General features: G+C 41.7%; 1 protein-coding gene across 1 annotated transcript in view; it reads right to left on the bottom strand.

Moving 5' to 3' along the window:
- FAM124A (family with sequence similarity 124 member A) overlaps nucleotides 1-14,654 on the bottom strand; it is a 203,390-nt gene that overhangs the window by 163,407 nt on the left and 25,329 nt on the right. The window contains exon 2 of the mRNA XM_007945225.1: nucleotides 6,896-6,927. Within this exon, the coding sequence (XP_007943416.1) occupies nucleotides 6,896-6,927 (32 nt within the window). The remainder of the gene's footprint in view (nucleotides 1-6,895; nucleotides 6,928-14,654) is intronic.

Below are 14,654 nucleotides of genomic sequence, written 5' to 3'. Positions count from 1 at the left end.
GCTAAAGAATAATGTAGAATCTGCAAAACACCACATAACGTGGATGAACTTGGAGGACATTATACTGAGTGAAATAAGTCAATCACAAAAGGACAAATATTGTATTAGTCCGTTATTGTAAGAGTCAAGGAAAGGTTTAAGTATGGAAGAAAATTGTCTTTGCTGGTTACCAGGGGTGGGAGGGGAGGGGAGGGAACGCTGTTAAATAGATAGAGATAAGTATTGATTTGGGTGAAGAAAAGGGATATGTACCAAATGTGAGTGACCAATATGACACTATTGAGGATGAGAAAGACATAGAGAGGTACATGGGAGGTACAGACAACAAAGATGAATTCTTTTGCACATACAGTACTTTGTTGACAGTGAAGGCAAACATGGGTATATGATTGGATAGATGGGGGAACAGTCTGAACTAGTAGTTATGTCTATGAAGCAGGGGCTGTACCCAAGACCATGTTGGCAGACATGTGGTCCTGTAAGTTTATTTCTATGATATGAATTCCCAGGTGTATAGTAGAGCTGACAAGGGACAAGGTTGTAGTCACTTCTTGGTCACAGCCAGCTACCCAGAGGGACCAAGTAGTTGAACCTGTGGGATAGGGACCATAGTCACAGGGGACAACAAGCTCAATTGGCATAACATACTACAAAAGACATTGTTTCACCTACTACTTTGGCGAGTAGCAACTGGGATCTTAAAAGCTTGCAAGAAGCCATCTAGATGCAACGATGGGTCTCTCCTCATCCAGAGCAAGGAAGAATGAAGAAAACCAAAGATCCATGGAAATAATTAGTCCTAGCGACTGGTATACCATGCAATCTGCAGCCTCTATGATTATGAGACCAGAAGAACTAGGTGGTGTCCAGCTACCACTGTCAACCACTTGGAGGGGGATCTAAGTAGGAGATACTGGATAGAGAGGGAGAACAATGTGGAACAAAACTCATAATCATTTGGATAAAATAAAAAGGGGGGGACCAGGTTTGCTGGTCTGATAGAGCCTGGTGGAATCGCTGAGACTATGGTCCCTAGCTGCTCTTCAGGTCTGCAACTGAACCTACACCTATGGCTTCCAGACAAACAAAAGACAGCCATATGAGTTGAACTTTTACCTGAGGTAGATACACTCCTTGGAGAGAAAAATCATGGGAGAAAGAAGGGCTGTTTATGCACAGGGAGACAGCTCAGGGGGCAGGAGTGCATGGAGGGATGGACACAGGGAAGAGGTAACTATCTGGAGGATGTGGGAGGGGAGCTGTTGCATTGCGGTAAATTGTAGTCAATGTCATGAGACAAAGTGTATGTGAACTGCTGTATCGAACATGAATTTGCTCTGTAAATTTTCACCCAAAGCACAATTCAAAAAAAAGAAAAAAAAGCTTTCGAGCAGCCATCTAAGATGCAACTAATGGTTTCCTATCATCAAAAGCAATAGAGTGCAAAAAAACAAAGGCATTTGCAAGTAATCTGCCCTAGAACATGATGGAGCTTGAGAGCAGAAGAACTAGATGGTGCCTGGCTACCAGTGTCAACCACTCAGGAAAGGATCACAACTGGAGATCTGGATAGAGTGGGAGGAAAAATGTGGAACAAAATCTAAAAACACAATAATGACTAGAATTACTAGTTGGATGGAGCCTGATGGGACCCCCAATACTATGGCCCTGGGATACACTTGGGGCCTGGAATAAAACTCACTCCCAGAGGCTGGCTCTCAGCCCAATATTAAGACATACAGGCAGACCACTCAACCTAGGGTGACTCATCCACATACTCTATGGAGATGCATCCCTTGGAGCAATCAACCATGGGGCACCAGAGGGGCAACATTCAGACAGAGGAAATGCAGGACACACAAGAGTGCATAACTATGAAGGGGCATGGGTAGGGAAATTACTGGGAAGGGGAGGGAGGAGAGTGGGTTGGGTTGGGGATGTTAACTGGAGAGTGAAACCAAATATGCACGAAATGTTGAATGTAAAACAAACTCTGCTCTGTAAATCTGAATTAAAGCACAATAAAAATACAAACAAACACACAAAAAAAGTAAATGGTTAGAATCCTTGCTCAAATCCCAATCAAAACAAACGCAACACAGTGCACTGCTGTCAAGTTAGACCTGACTCATAGGGACCCCTCTTTGGCTTTCCGAGGTGGTATCACTATGGAAGTAGATTGCCCAACCTTCCTTCCAAGGAGTCCAATCAGGAACCAGGAAACACTCAGAAATAGGCCATTTAGTTGAGAAAAGCTGACCAATGGCTCTGGAATGACAATGAGATGCAAGGTGGCTCCCAGGACTGACAAAGAGTGACTGAAAAAAGCAGCTAAAGCCCAGTCTTCAAGGACCTCTGGTGGTGCAATGGTTAAGGCATTAGGCTGCTAACCAAAAGGTCGGTGATTTGAACCCCTTAGCAACTCTGTGAGAGAAAGATATGGAAGTCTGCTTCTGTAAAGATTTACAGCCTTGGAAACCCTATGCAGCAGCTCTACTCTGTCCTGCAGGGACACTATGACTCAGAATTGACTCCCTGGGAGTGGGTTTGGTTTCTTAGCCCAGTCCTCTGGATGTTGCTGGTCACAGAAAGGTACCAGGTCTGAGTGACAGTGACAGAGATACCCTGTAACTGAATCATTCAGGATAAATAGTAAACTCACTAACCTTCTCTCTATTAAGTTCATGAGTGTCTAGTTTGTGGGGAAAATTTATTTTGAAAATATACTTGGAAAACGCTTTTACTTATTGTCACTCTGTCAAGTCCATGTTTTAAAGGCTAGATCTAAGATTCTAGACTTATTTTAAATTTTTTTTCCAGAAAGGGTCCACTGTTACCTTTCACTGACTGCTCAACGGGCCCTCTCTGCATGTGGGCATGGGTGGGACTTATGTTCTTGGCTGCAGGAAAGGCAGGCCAGGCAACAGCTGGAGCAGAGACAGTCAGGTGCCCATCAGTATCCACTCTCCACTTCTTCTCCCCTATGAATAAAACCCTGACTGCACTGGTGATGACGATACACCAAAAATACACTACATTTATCCCTTGCAAATAGGGCTAACATGTAACCAAGATCTAGCCAACAAGGATAAAATAAATTACTGAAAACTCATTAAAAAGAGGGAATGACTCAGCCGGCAGGTGCCATTTGCCCTTCTCTTTTCTTTCTTCCTGCGCAGAACAAGGATGTGATGACTATAGTAGAAGCAGCCATATTGTAACTCTGAGGTAACCTGAGGATAGAAGCAAAAATCTGAACATGGTGTGCCAGAAAGATTAAAAGAGTCTTCACACAAGATCTTTACTGCCTCCTCTAGACTTTTATTTTTTTTTTTTCAGTATTAGTTGAAAACAAACTCCTACTTGTTAAAACCATTATTGTTCTATTCAAAAAAACAAACCAGACTCACTGCCATCGAGTTGATTCTGACTCATAGAGCCCCTTTTGGTTTTATGAAGTGGTAAATCTTTATGGAGGTAGATTCCCGTCTTCCTAGTCTTCCTTCCGCAGAGTGGCTGGTGGGTTTGAACTACCAGCCTTCTCCTTAGCAGTCACATGCCTTAGGCACTAAGCCACCAGTGCTCCTATTATTGTTCTATTATTGTTATCCAAAGCCATTTCCAATTGAAACACATATACACTCATTCAAGAAAAGGCCCTGCCACCCACTGAGGTGTGAGGCAAGAATCACCAAGTATTTAAAGTGAAAGGAAAAGCAACAAAAAGGTATTGTGACCAAGTATTTAAAGTGAAAGGAAAAGCAACAAAAAGGTATTGATCCCAGAGGCATTAAGAGAAATTCCAAGTCAGAAACTGCAATTAACGTAATGGAGAGGAGACTATCCCAAACCAAATTACCGGTTTCACTGACTAGAGACGTGGTTTGTTGTGACCCAGAGGACCGATTTGAGAGCTACAAATTGAGTAAAGACCTCAGGCAAGTATTTTATAAAAATCATTCTTAAAAAAAATGTAGCCTCTGGGCAAAACTGAGAGAAATGAGAACAGTGGCACGGAGAAAGAGTGAGAGTGAGAGAGAGCCTTCTCTGATTTTAGGAAGGAAAAGGCTTCAGGGAATGAGTGCAAATCACTGGAGCATGATTCTCATTATTACTAATGATTCTTAATAAGTAAGAGGCAATGTTCGGTCTCCAGTTGGCTCAGATTCTCAGAAATTGCTCATTGCAGTTACACTAATAATGAAATATAATTTGACACTAAATTACAATTCCAGATCAACAGCTTTCTGCAGGCTCTTACTGCAAAAGAAAACTAATTCTGAACATCAATAAACAGAATAATCTAATTAAGTGTCTCTCCATTTGGGAGCTATTTAGAATTGAGAGTCAAGCAGGACAGTGAGGCAGGGCAAAACAATTCAGAATTTTCTGATTTTAAAAACTCAGGGCTTCTCTTGTAAGAATCATTTTTTATTTTAATGTAAATGTTCAATCAATCTGAATGGACCTGGTCATTTACATGTTCTTAATGACTGTAAATTCTTCCCGCACATAAGACACAACTTCTTGCAAATAGATTTACTAATAATTTAATATTAAGTAGAAAACCAAAATACCATGGCCATTGATTCAGTTATGACTCATAGTGACGACCCCCATTGAGTTTTCAAGGCAGTAAGTCTTTATGGAAGGAGATTGCCCCGTCTTCCTTCCATGAAGTGGTTAGTGTAGGTTTGAACCACCAACCATCTGGTTAGTAGTCAAATGCTTTAGCCGCTATGCCACCAGAGCTTCTTAATATTAAGTATAAGCACCTTTTTATGCTCAGTGTCTTTGAAACGTATTCACATAATAATCACCTTTAAGCTAGAAATAACAAATAAGGAAAGCTGGATTGATAAAAATGTCTTTATCTTTGTTGTCATTGTTGTTACGTGCCATTGAGCTGGACCCGACTCATAGCGACCCCTCCTTGGGTTTCTGAGGCAGTATCACTACGGAAGTAGATTGCCCAACCTTCCTTTCGAGGAGTGCCTGGTGGGCTTGAACCGTCAGCCTTCTGGTTAGCAGTCAAGTGCCTTAGGCACTAGTTACCAGAGCTCCCGTATTCTTCTTAGCTACATTTAATGAAGAAATGATACCTGAATTCCCTAATTATAATCTACATATGTGTTGCTATCAACACACTTTGCAGGATTTTGTCACAGAAGGAAGTTTCCTCCATACTGGGAAGGGGATTAATACTTGCCCACAGATGCAGAAATACAAATGAGGAAATTTGCCAACAGATGAGCTGGGACCAGGCCAGGGATCCAGAAAATGTGCTCTGAGCGACCCATTAGTAGAATGCCTGCCCAAAATAACCACTCACCATTGACTCAATTCTGACCCATGAGCTTCAGAGTAGAACTGTGATCCATAAGGTTTTCAATAGCTGATTGTTTAGAATGAGATTGGTACGTCTTTCTTCCAAGGTGCCTCTAGGTGGACTTGTGCTGCCACCTTTTCAGCTAGCAGCCAAGCATATTGTTTGGCACTTGACTGCTAACCAGAAGCCTGGCGGTTCAAACCCACCAGCCACTCCTCGGTAGGAAGGTTGGGCAACCTAATTCCATAGTGATACTGCCTCGGAAACCCAAGAAAGGATCATTATGACTTGAATCCGACTCCATCACAGTGAGTTTGGTTTTGGTTTTTGGTTTACCACCCAGGGACTCCAGAGTACCTGCTATTGTTCTTGTCAGCTGTTGACAAGTTGACTGACCTATGGCGACTTGTGGTTACCTAGTGCTGCTCTGACAAGAATAGACCACAGATGGGATGGCTGAACAAACAGTTTATTCTCTCATAGTTTGGAGACTTTAAGTCCCAGTTCAAAGTGCCAAGCTTTAGGGGCTGGGTGAAAGCCCCTCAGCCTTGGGCTTCAGCTCTGCCTCTTGCTCCCAGCCCGCTGAAGCTAGACGCATTTCTTCACTCAGCTGTTGGCTGCTGAAGCTGCCAAGCCCAAGGTTGAAAAATAAAAAGGCATAGTCTCAATGTTACCAAACTACTACCAAGCCATTTATTCAAGTCCACTGTAAGTCCCAAGGTCGGCAGAGTATGGCAGACTGCTGAACAATGACATGGCTACATGCAGAGTTCAAGTGTGCCACAAGCTAGAGACCATTCCCAAAACTGCTTCTTATATAAGGGAACCAGACCATATACCCAAAGCAGTTACTCAGCTGCTTGTGGTAGATCCCACCATGGAGTTGACTGCCAGTCTCCTCATGGGAAATAACTACCTCCAGCTGCCTGGCCACTTAACCAGGCCCAGCTAAGCTGACACACAAACAGAACCACCACAGCGACCCCATGTACAAGAGGATCAAACTGCTGTGATCCACAGGGTTTTTCACTGGCTGATTTTTTAGAACCAGATTCCCAGGCCTTTCTTCCTAGTCTTTCTTAGTCCAGAAGCTCTGCTGAAATGTGTTCAACATCACAGCACACGCAGGCCTCCACTGACAGACAGGGGGTGGTTGCATATGAGGCACACTGGCTGGAAAGTGAACTCCGCTCTTCACATAGAAGGTGAGAATTCTACCATTGAACTACCACTGCCCTCTAGAAGTGCCTGCAGGGAGCAGGTATTGGATAAATGTTTCAGATCTTCAGAAAAGGTGTTTCTAGAGGTATGTGCACTGACAAAACCTAGGCTAGTTCCTTCAGCCTGAACGTCTGTAGGGAAAGAACTGGCATACCTAGTACTGAAATCAAAGTACATTCAATTCTGGAAGAAAAACCTCCGCTTGCAGAGTTAGAACATCCTTCTCTTTGGCAAGGACACTTGGAGGTTCTTATTTACTATTAAAGCATATGTCAAGTAGATGGCATTAGAGGCACCTCAGGGAACTGTTAAGACAATGTTGAAGGATATTTAAGAGATACTTACTGCTGGCAGAGGATATGTGGCTGTAGTCAGACCTGAAACACAAAATCTCAGTATTAGTAAGATTATATATTGTTTTTCTTTACCCAATAATTTATTCAAGCTAGAATTTTAAACAATCAGTGGCATTTAACTGGTAAAGAAATGTCAAAAATTACTGTAGTGCTGAGGTTTGTTTTGTGCGAAGTTAAGTTATATCTGAATTCAAAAGCAAAACTTTATTGGCAGTTCCTCAAAAAGTTAAACACAGAGTTATCATGTGACCCAGCAATTCTATTACTAAGTATATACCCCAAAGAATTTAAAACAAATATTCAAAAAATACTTGTACACATGTTCATAGCAGCAGTATTCATAATTCCACTAAAAGGTAGAAACCACACAAATGCCCATCAACAGATGAATGGGTATGGAAAATGTGGTGTATCCATATAATGGAATATTATTTAGCCATAAACAGGAATGAAATACTGATACATGATCCAATGTGGATGAACTTTAAAAACACACAAGAAGTCACATATTTTATGATTCCATTTATGTGAAAAATTCAGACTGAAAGCAGATTAGTGATTGTCAGGGGCTGGGGAGAACAAGGAATGACTATTTAATTGCTACAGGGCCTCTTTTGGGGACAATGAAAATGTTTTGGATCTAGATAAAGATGATGGTTGCCCATCATCATGAAGATACTAGATGCCACTGAATTGTATACTTTAAAATGGTTACTATTAGGTTATATGAATTTTACCTCAACAACAAATGTTTTTTAAAAAGCAAAACCTGAAAGGTATTTTAGAAAACAAGGGTCATATGGGCTCTGTGAATCCCCCAGATGGAATTCTGGAGAGCCCTAACCATCTAAAATTATTGGCAGATTTTGGAATGAAGACTTATTTTTCTGAGAAGTTCCAAAGTTTTTAATAGATCCTCAAAGGGGTTCATGACTCCCTAAGAGTTTTACAAAACCAGTTGGCGTCAACTGACTCAGGATGACACCCCATGTACCTCAGAGTAGAACTGAGCTCCACCGGGTTTTCCATGGCTAGTTTTTCAGAAGTAGATCACCAGGCCTTCCTTCTGAGGTGCCTCTGGATGGACTCCAACCTCCAACCTTTGTGGTTGGCAGCTGAGCACATTAACCACCCAGGGATTTCCCCAAAGGGTTAAACCATGGCAAATGGACACTCTTTGACAAGTGCTAACACCACACCCTGAGGAAACGTTTCTATGCTGACATAAGCAGTGAGAGATGTGAGGGAATCTCAGCTGTGAAGGCTCTCACCTTCCAGGAATGGCTGATAGTCAGGAAACACAAAGGTGCTCACTGATTTGACAAATTTCAGTTCCACCTGAGAAGACTCCCATTGGATACTGGGGTAACAGGATGTATGGGCTTTGACAGGAAAAGCGAAAAGGCCAGGCTAGGAGCAAGGGTAGAGTCCCCGGGTGGGACAAATGGTTAAATGTTAGATTTTAGTGAAAGGCTGGGGGTTCGAAACTACCCCAGAGGCACTTCAGAAGAAAGGCCTGGCAATCTACTTCTGAAAAATCAGTCTCAACAACTCTATGGAGCAGTTCTGCTCTGCACACAACGGGGCCTCTAGGAGTGGGAACTGACTGGACAGTAATTACCAACAATAAGGAGCAGCATGAAACAACCATTTTGCTTCTATGCTGAAAAGTTAGCATCTGGCATTCAGACTCCGTCAGAATGGGGTTTGGCCAAGGATGTGCCCTCCTTATTCTACCAGGTTTCTGCCTTACTTGTGTGGCAGTTAAGACCTCCCTCTCTGTGTGATGTACTCAGTAAAGAAGACACAGGTTTTCTCCCCACAGTGTCCCAAAGTCATGCTCAGTAGGAAACTCATCTCTTAGGCACACAGAGATTTATTCTGCCAAGGTGGTAGTTAGGGGATCTACACTAACTCACTGCTGTCGAGTCGAATCTGACTCATAGCAACCCCTCCTTGGGTTTCCGAGGTAGTATCACTACGGAAGTAGATTGCCCAACCTTCCTTCAGAGGAGTGGCTGGTGGGTTTGAACCACCAGCCTTCTGGTCAGCAGTCAAGTGCCTTAGGCACTATGCCACCAGAGCTCCCAGTTAGGGGATATAGCTAATAAGGTTAATTAAGGTTAATAAGGTTAATTAAGTTTAATTTTATAGATACATACTCCTTTTATTTACTTAGTGTCACGTTGCCTTTCTCTAATCATGCATTTTTTGCTCTATTTTGCTTCTTGCCACATTAAAAAAAAAGTATGTACAAAATATTTTTTAAAAATAATACAGATTCTAACTGATTAAAATGATCTACTTTTCTCACACAAAATGATGCACTGATTTATTTATGGTAGAACAGTAAGGAAGAAAAACAGCACATGATTTTCTCTTCAAATGAAATACTGTGGTAGTCAGAATCACTGAATTTTAATATTGGAAAGAATAACAACTAACATTTGTGTATCCCTTTATACATTACAAAATACATTCACGTATATTTAATCTCATTTTTTATTTCATTGATCAGGAAACTGAAGTGTTACTATGTGTAAGGAAATCATAGGCGAGGAAGGGTAAGAACTTGATCTAAGTGTGCAGTGTGGGTGGCAAGGAAGTAGTTAGCACGCAGACGGATTGCTGAGTATAAGGGAGATAAAAGAGAGGACAGGTTCAAGAATCAGTAACATTCTGAAACCCAGGATTTGTAACCCTAGCATTGCTGCACTACATTCTTCCTGGAACCAGCCAGGACATAAACTTGAGGGCAATTCTAAGAAATGTAGCCACATAAATGCAGTGAATGCTCAACAAAGGGCCATTATAGTAGAGGCAATAGCAAAATAATTCCATTACAATAGGATCATTTTACTATGGTCATATTTTAAAGACATTCTATTATTATTCAAATGAAACATATAATAAGAATGTATGATAAGACTATGTTATTAAAAATTTGCCAGCATCTTCAGCTAGGCTTTTCCGAATATTTCCGAAGCAGATGGAATACACATATGCATACATTTTAAAGATCTGCATACAGATGGATATGTATATAGGAAATAAATTTACATCTGAAACACATTTCAAGAATCTTGAAGTGCAACGGTTGTATTTCAGAACAGGTGCTAGTCCCACTGCTGCCACTGCCAAGGATCCTTCCCCATATCTCCAAGGACTGGTAGCACTCCCCTGTCCAGCCCACTGGTCATCTCCTGACCAGCATTCTCATCCTATTCCAATTCCTTCCCCACACAGCACTCTTTGCAAAACACAAATCTGGTCCTGTCATTCTCTGCTCCACTGCCTGGATGAAGCTCAAGCTCTCTGGTGTAAAACACAAACCCCTTTCTCCATGATGAATGGTTCTGGTGAGCACTGCAGCCCCATCCATCACCCACCTTCTACCCTTGTCCACTGTCAACACAGAAGTCTGACAGTAAAAGAAAAGTCTCCTAAATCTTGCCATAGGAACACAAATGCCCACATCACTTTCTAGCCTTTGTTCATCAAAAGAAAAAGAAAAAAAAAAAAAAAAAAATCAAACCTGATACTGTCGTCTCAAGTCAATTCCAACTCATGGCGACCTCCTGTGTTTATGTAATTTGTACACAGTTGTCATAATTACATAGATAAAATTTGGAACTGCTCTTTTCACTTACTATACCATGTAACATGCTGCTATGTAGTCTCTCTAATTATAATTTTAAATAAAATGATGCACCATCATTTAGTCACCTCTTTTGTTGGCTCTGATTGTTCCTGACTGTTCACTTTTATAAAGCACACTGTGATGTTTATGATTAAAGCTTTGTATTTACTTTCTTTCCTTAGAAAAAACATCATAGGTGGGATTATACATTGAGTCAAGATATGAGCATTTTTATAGCTCATAAGATATATTCCAAATGACCAGAAGAGATTATTTGCTAGAGATCTTGTCAGCAAAAATCAAACTATAGAGCTGAAAACAGTTCTGTGTATAAATAGGTTTCAGCCATTTCAGAGAACAATTACTTGGTATCTGACTGGTTTCTTCAGACAAGGATGCCCTCTCCAGCATTTTTAGAGGGAACAAAGTAGTAGGGTAGCTGCCTTGACAATCCTGCTTATTGGTCTCTATATGGCAAGAATTACTCAGCTGGCTCTATACAACTTACTCATCTTATATGAGACGTTCATGAAAGGTGAATCTATGAACAGTTTTGGGATGAAAAATTTATGAACACATGATAAAGATGAGCAGAATAATACAAGGATTAGATAATTTCACATACTTGACACATACACTAAACATATTTCCATATATTACACTTAGTATTTGTGCCAGTGATGGACAGAAAACTAGGTGTGGTTTATACATGTATAATGAAAACCTTCCTGTAGTGCAGGGAATTACTTGGTATGGTTCTTCTAGCCATGGTCTTTGTAACTCCCAACAAATGACTGAGTGGGACTATAGAAATGTGAGATGCTTGTGGCCCACAGAAAGGATTGGCTAATTTGCTAATAATGTAAATAAGGTACATGGCACCTTTGTGGAGGATGGGACCATGCAAATAAAGGATATGGAACTCTAACATGAGGATTGGTCAGTTTTGCCATTCTGATAGGCTTAAACTGAGCCATTTCAGAGGCAGAAAAGGGAGGGGGGAGTCTCACTATCATTAAGAAGAAAGAGCAGCCAATATAGGACATCCTTGGACCTGAGATCTGGGCGCTGGACCTCCTGGAGAGACAGTGGCAGCAGGGGCCTCAGAATCCAGAGGGTGGCACTAGACAGAGTGGTGGGCTTACCAGCCCACGGAGCAAGACAGCGGAGTGCCTTTGGGCAGGAGGCTTGCTGGTGGAGTGGGGTGCAGCTACTGGCAGAGGTAAAGAGCTTTGTAACACTTGCCTGAGCACGGCAGAGGCCAGGCAAAGAGACCGAGGGCAAAAGAGAGGCATGCTTACAGGCATGGCTGAGTGGGAGGCTGTCCTGATCAAAGAATTATATCCTGAGCATTTCTGGACCTGAACTGTAACCTGTTGCTTCCCTAGTAAACCCCATAATCGTGAGTATTGTCTACGAGTTCTGTGTGGCCACTGCAACAAATTATCGAACCCAGCAGAGAAGTAGAGTGCCATGGGAAGGATGGTTGTGTCAGAACTGGCGAAAAGATTGGAGGGTGGCAGCATGTCAGACTTCTGCTTCATAGGAATCAGCCTTGGGCTGATGCTGTTGATGGAGATTCTCCCTCCCCCTTGTGAAGTTAGAGGAGGTCAGCAGATGCCTCCTCCCCCATGTTCTTTTGCAGAGTGCCTCTGGGCAGGAGGCTTGCTGGTAGAGTGTGTTGCAACAACTAAATTCTAAATTCTCTTTTTCAGGAAAATCATGATAAAAAACTGATCTTGTCATATTTGTAAAAACTAACCTTGATGTTTCTGTAAAACATCAGCTCAATGCAGCAAGACCTCATCTGTTAATTCTCAGTGCATTGAATTAGATGCCATGTAATTTAGAGTTAACTAGCTCTATTTTGAACACAAAGATAATTAAAAAAAAAAAAATTACCACGAGTTGACTCTGACTCATGGTAACCCATGTGTGTCAGAGTGAAACTGTATTCCACAGGTTTTCAATGGCTGATTTTTCAGAAGCAGATCTCCAGGACTTTCTTCCAAGATTCCTCTGGGTGGACTTGAAACACAACTCTCTATTTAGCAGCAGCATGTTAACCGTTTGCATCATTCACGGACTCCACAAAGATTACAGAGTACCCAACATGTCATCTTCTCCTCTACATAAGCTTTTCCCTTTTATTTTCTTTAACTCTGTCCCATTTTTAAATGTATTTTACTTACTCTTTCCTGTTCACTTGTTTATAGACTTTGGATCCATGAATTGTTATCTCTGAAGTTACAGTGAATATGAGTTGGATGGAGGCTACCCAAAGACAAAAGGCATGCTATGACTGCTCGGAGAGAGCCTGGTAAGACCCCTCAGACTATGGCCCCTAGTCACCCATCGGGCCTGGAACTGGACTCACTTCTGTGGCTTCCAGCCAAACAACAGACAGGTATATGGGGTGAACATTTACATCAGGTAGGCATAATCCTTAGAACATCAATCATAAGAGAACAGAAGGGCAGTAGTATTTGCACAGGGAGATAGCTCAAGGGGCAGGAATGCATAGGAAAAAAGGACACAGGGAAGAGCTAACTATAGGGAGGAAGTACGAAGAGAGCTGTTACATTGTTGAGAATTGCAGTCAATGTCATGAAAAAAATGTGTATGAACTGCTGTATGGAAATTGGATTTTCTCTGTAAACATTCATGATAAAAATTTTTTAAAAAAAGGCACTCTATGATCTTTCAGAAGCCCATGAGGTTCTACTGATGGTGAAGTAACACAAAATGCAATCACTGCCGTGGAGTAGGATCCGACTCATAGTGACCCCTCTTTGGGTTTCCGAGGCAGTATTACTATGGAGGTAGATTGCCAAATCTTCCTTCTGAGGAGTGGCTGGTGGGTTTGAACCACCAGCCTTCCGGTTAGCAGTCAAATGCCTTGGGCACTACGCCACCAGAGCTCCTGACAGTCAGTGAAGTAGAGGTCTGCAAATGTCAGACCAAAGTACTGGATGAAAAGAATCTATGTGGTATGGTCATATTTGAAAGTGTGGCTTAGTTGCCAAATCTTGGAGATAAAAAAACCAAACTCACTGCTGTCGAGTCGGATCCGACTCATAGCGACCCCCGCTTGGGTTTCTGAGGCAGTATCACTATGGAAATAGATCGCCCAATACTCCTTTCAAGGAGTGGCTGGTGGGTTTGAACTGACAGCCTTATGGTTAGCAGTCAAATGCCTTAGACACTATGCTACCAATACCCATTACAGAGTGTTTGGCTTACTTATTCTATTAGGACTTACACAAAACTGCCTGTCCCTCTACTCAGGGATCCTGTCTAAGATAGTTTACTGCCATCAACAGCCTATTTATGAGTTTTTTTCTAACACAAAATACACAAAGGCACAAGGTTTGCTTTCAAGTAGATTTGGAAAATGAGAGTTACAAAATGACATCTATTGTAACAAAAGAATACTAGTTTGCCTGCAGTCTTCGCTTGTATTAGATGGGCCAGGCAGCAAAGGCAGCATTTCAAGCAAAAGAAATTAAGCAGGGGGTGGAAAAAAAAAAAGATTTGATTACAGATAAAATGGTTCCCTGAGAGACAACTTCACTAACAGGAAGCAGGCTGGAGACCCAGGCTTCAATTCAGGCCACTAACTTGCCATGTGCCCTCACTTGCCTCTATTTTCCCATCTGTGCAATAAAAATTATAATACTGAGTCATGATTATAATACTGAATCTCTCAATGATCAAATTTTTTAAGGTATGTAAAAGTATCAGAGCATCTGCTCTGATAAGTACAAAAACAAAACAAACCAGTTCCATGAAGTCCATTCTGTATCATGGTGACTCGTGTGTATCAGAGTAGGACTGTGCTCCATAGGGTTTTCATGGTGCTGGCCTTTTGGAGCAAATCACCAGGATTGTTTTCCAAGGCACTTCTGAGTGGGTGTGAACTGTCAACCTTTTGGTTAGCCCAGTGCTTAACCATTTACGACATCCAGGGAATTCTCTGATGAGTACATAGGACAAGAATTAATTATGGGAGACAAGGGCAAGATGGCGGACTAGGCAGAAGGATTGCACAGACCCTCTTCAACAAAGAAAAGGGAAACCAATTAACACAGACACAGAAGATAATCTT

This window comes from Orycteropus afer, unplaced genomic scaffold (assembly GCF_000298275.1).
Source record: "Orycteropus afer afer isolate SDZICR_OR568_19922 unplaced genomic scaffold, OryAfe1.0 scaffold00134, whole genome shotgun sequence".
Taxonomy (NCBI): Eukaryota; Metazoa; Chordata; class Mammalia; order Tubulidentata; family Orycteropodidae; genus Orycteropus; species Orycteropus afer.
This window is presented reverse-complemented; position numbering and strand designations above follow the sequence as displayed.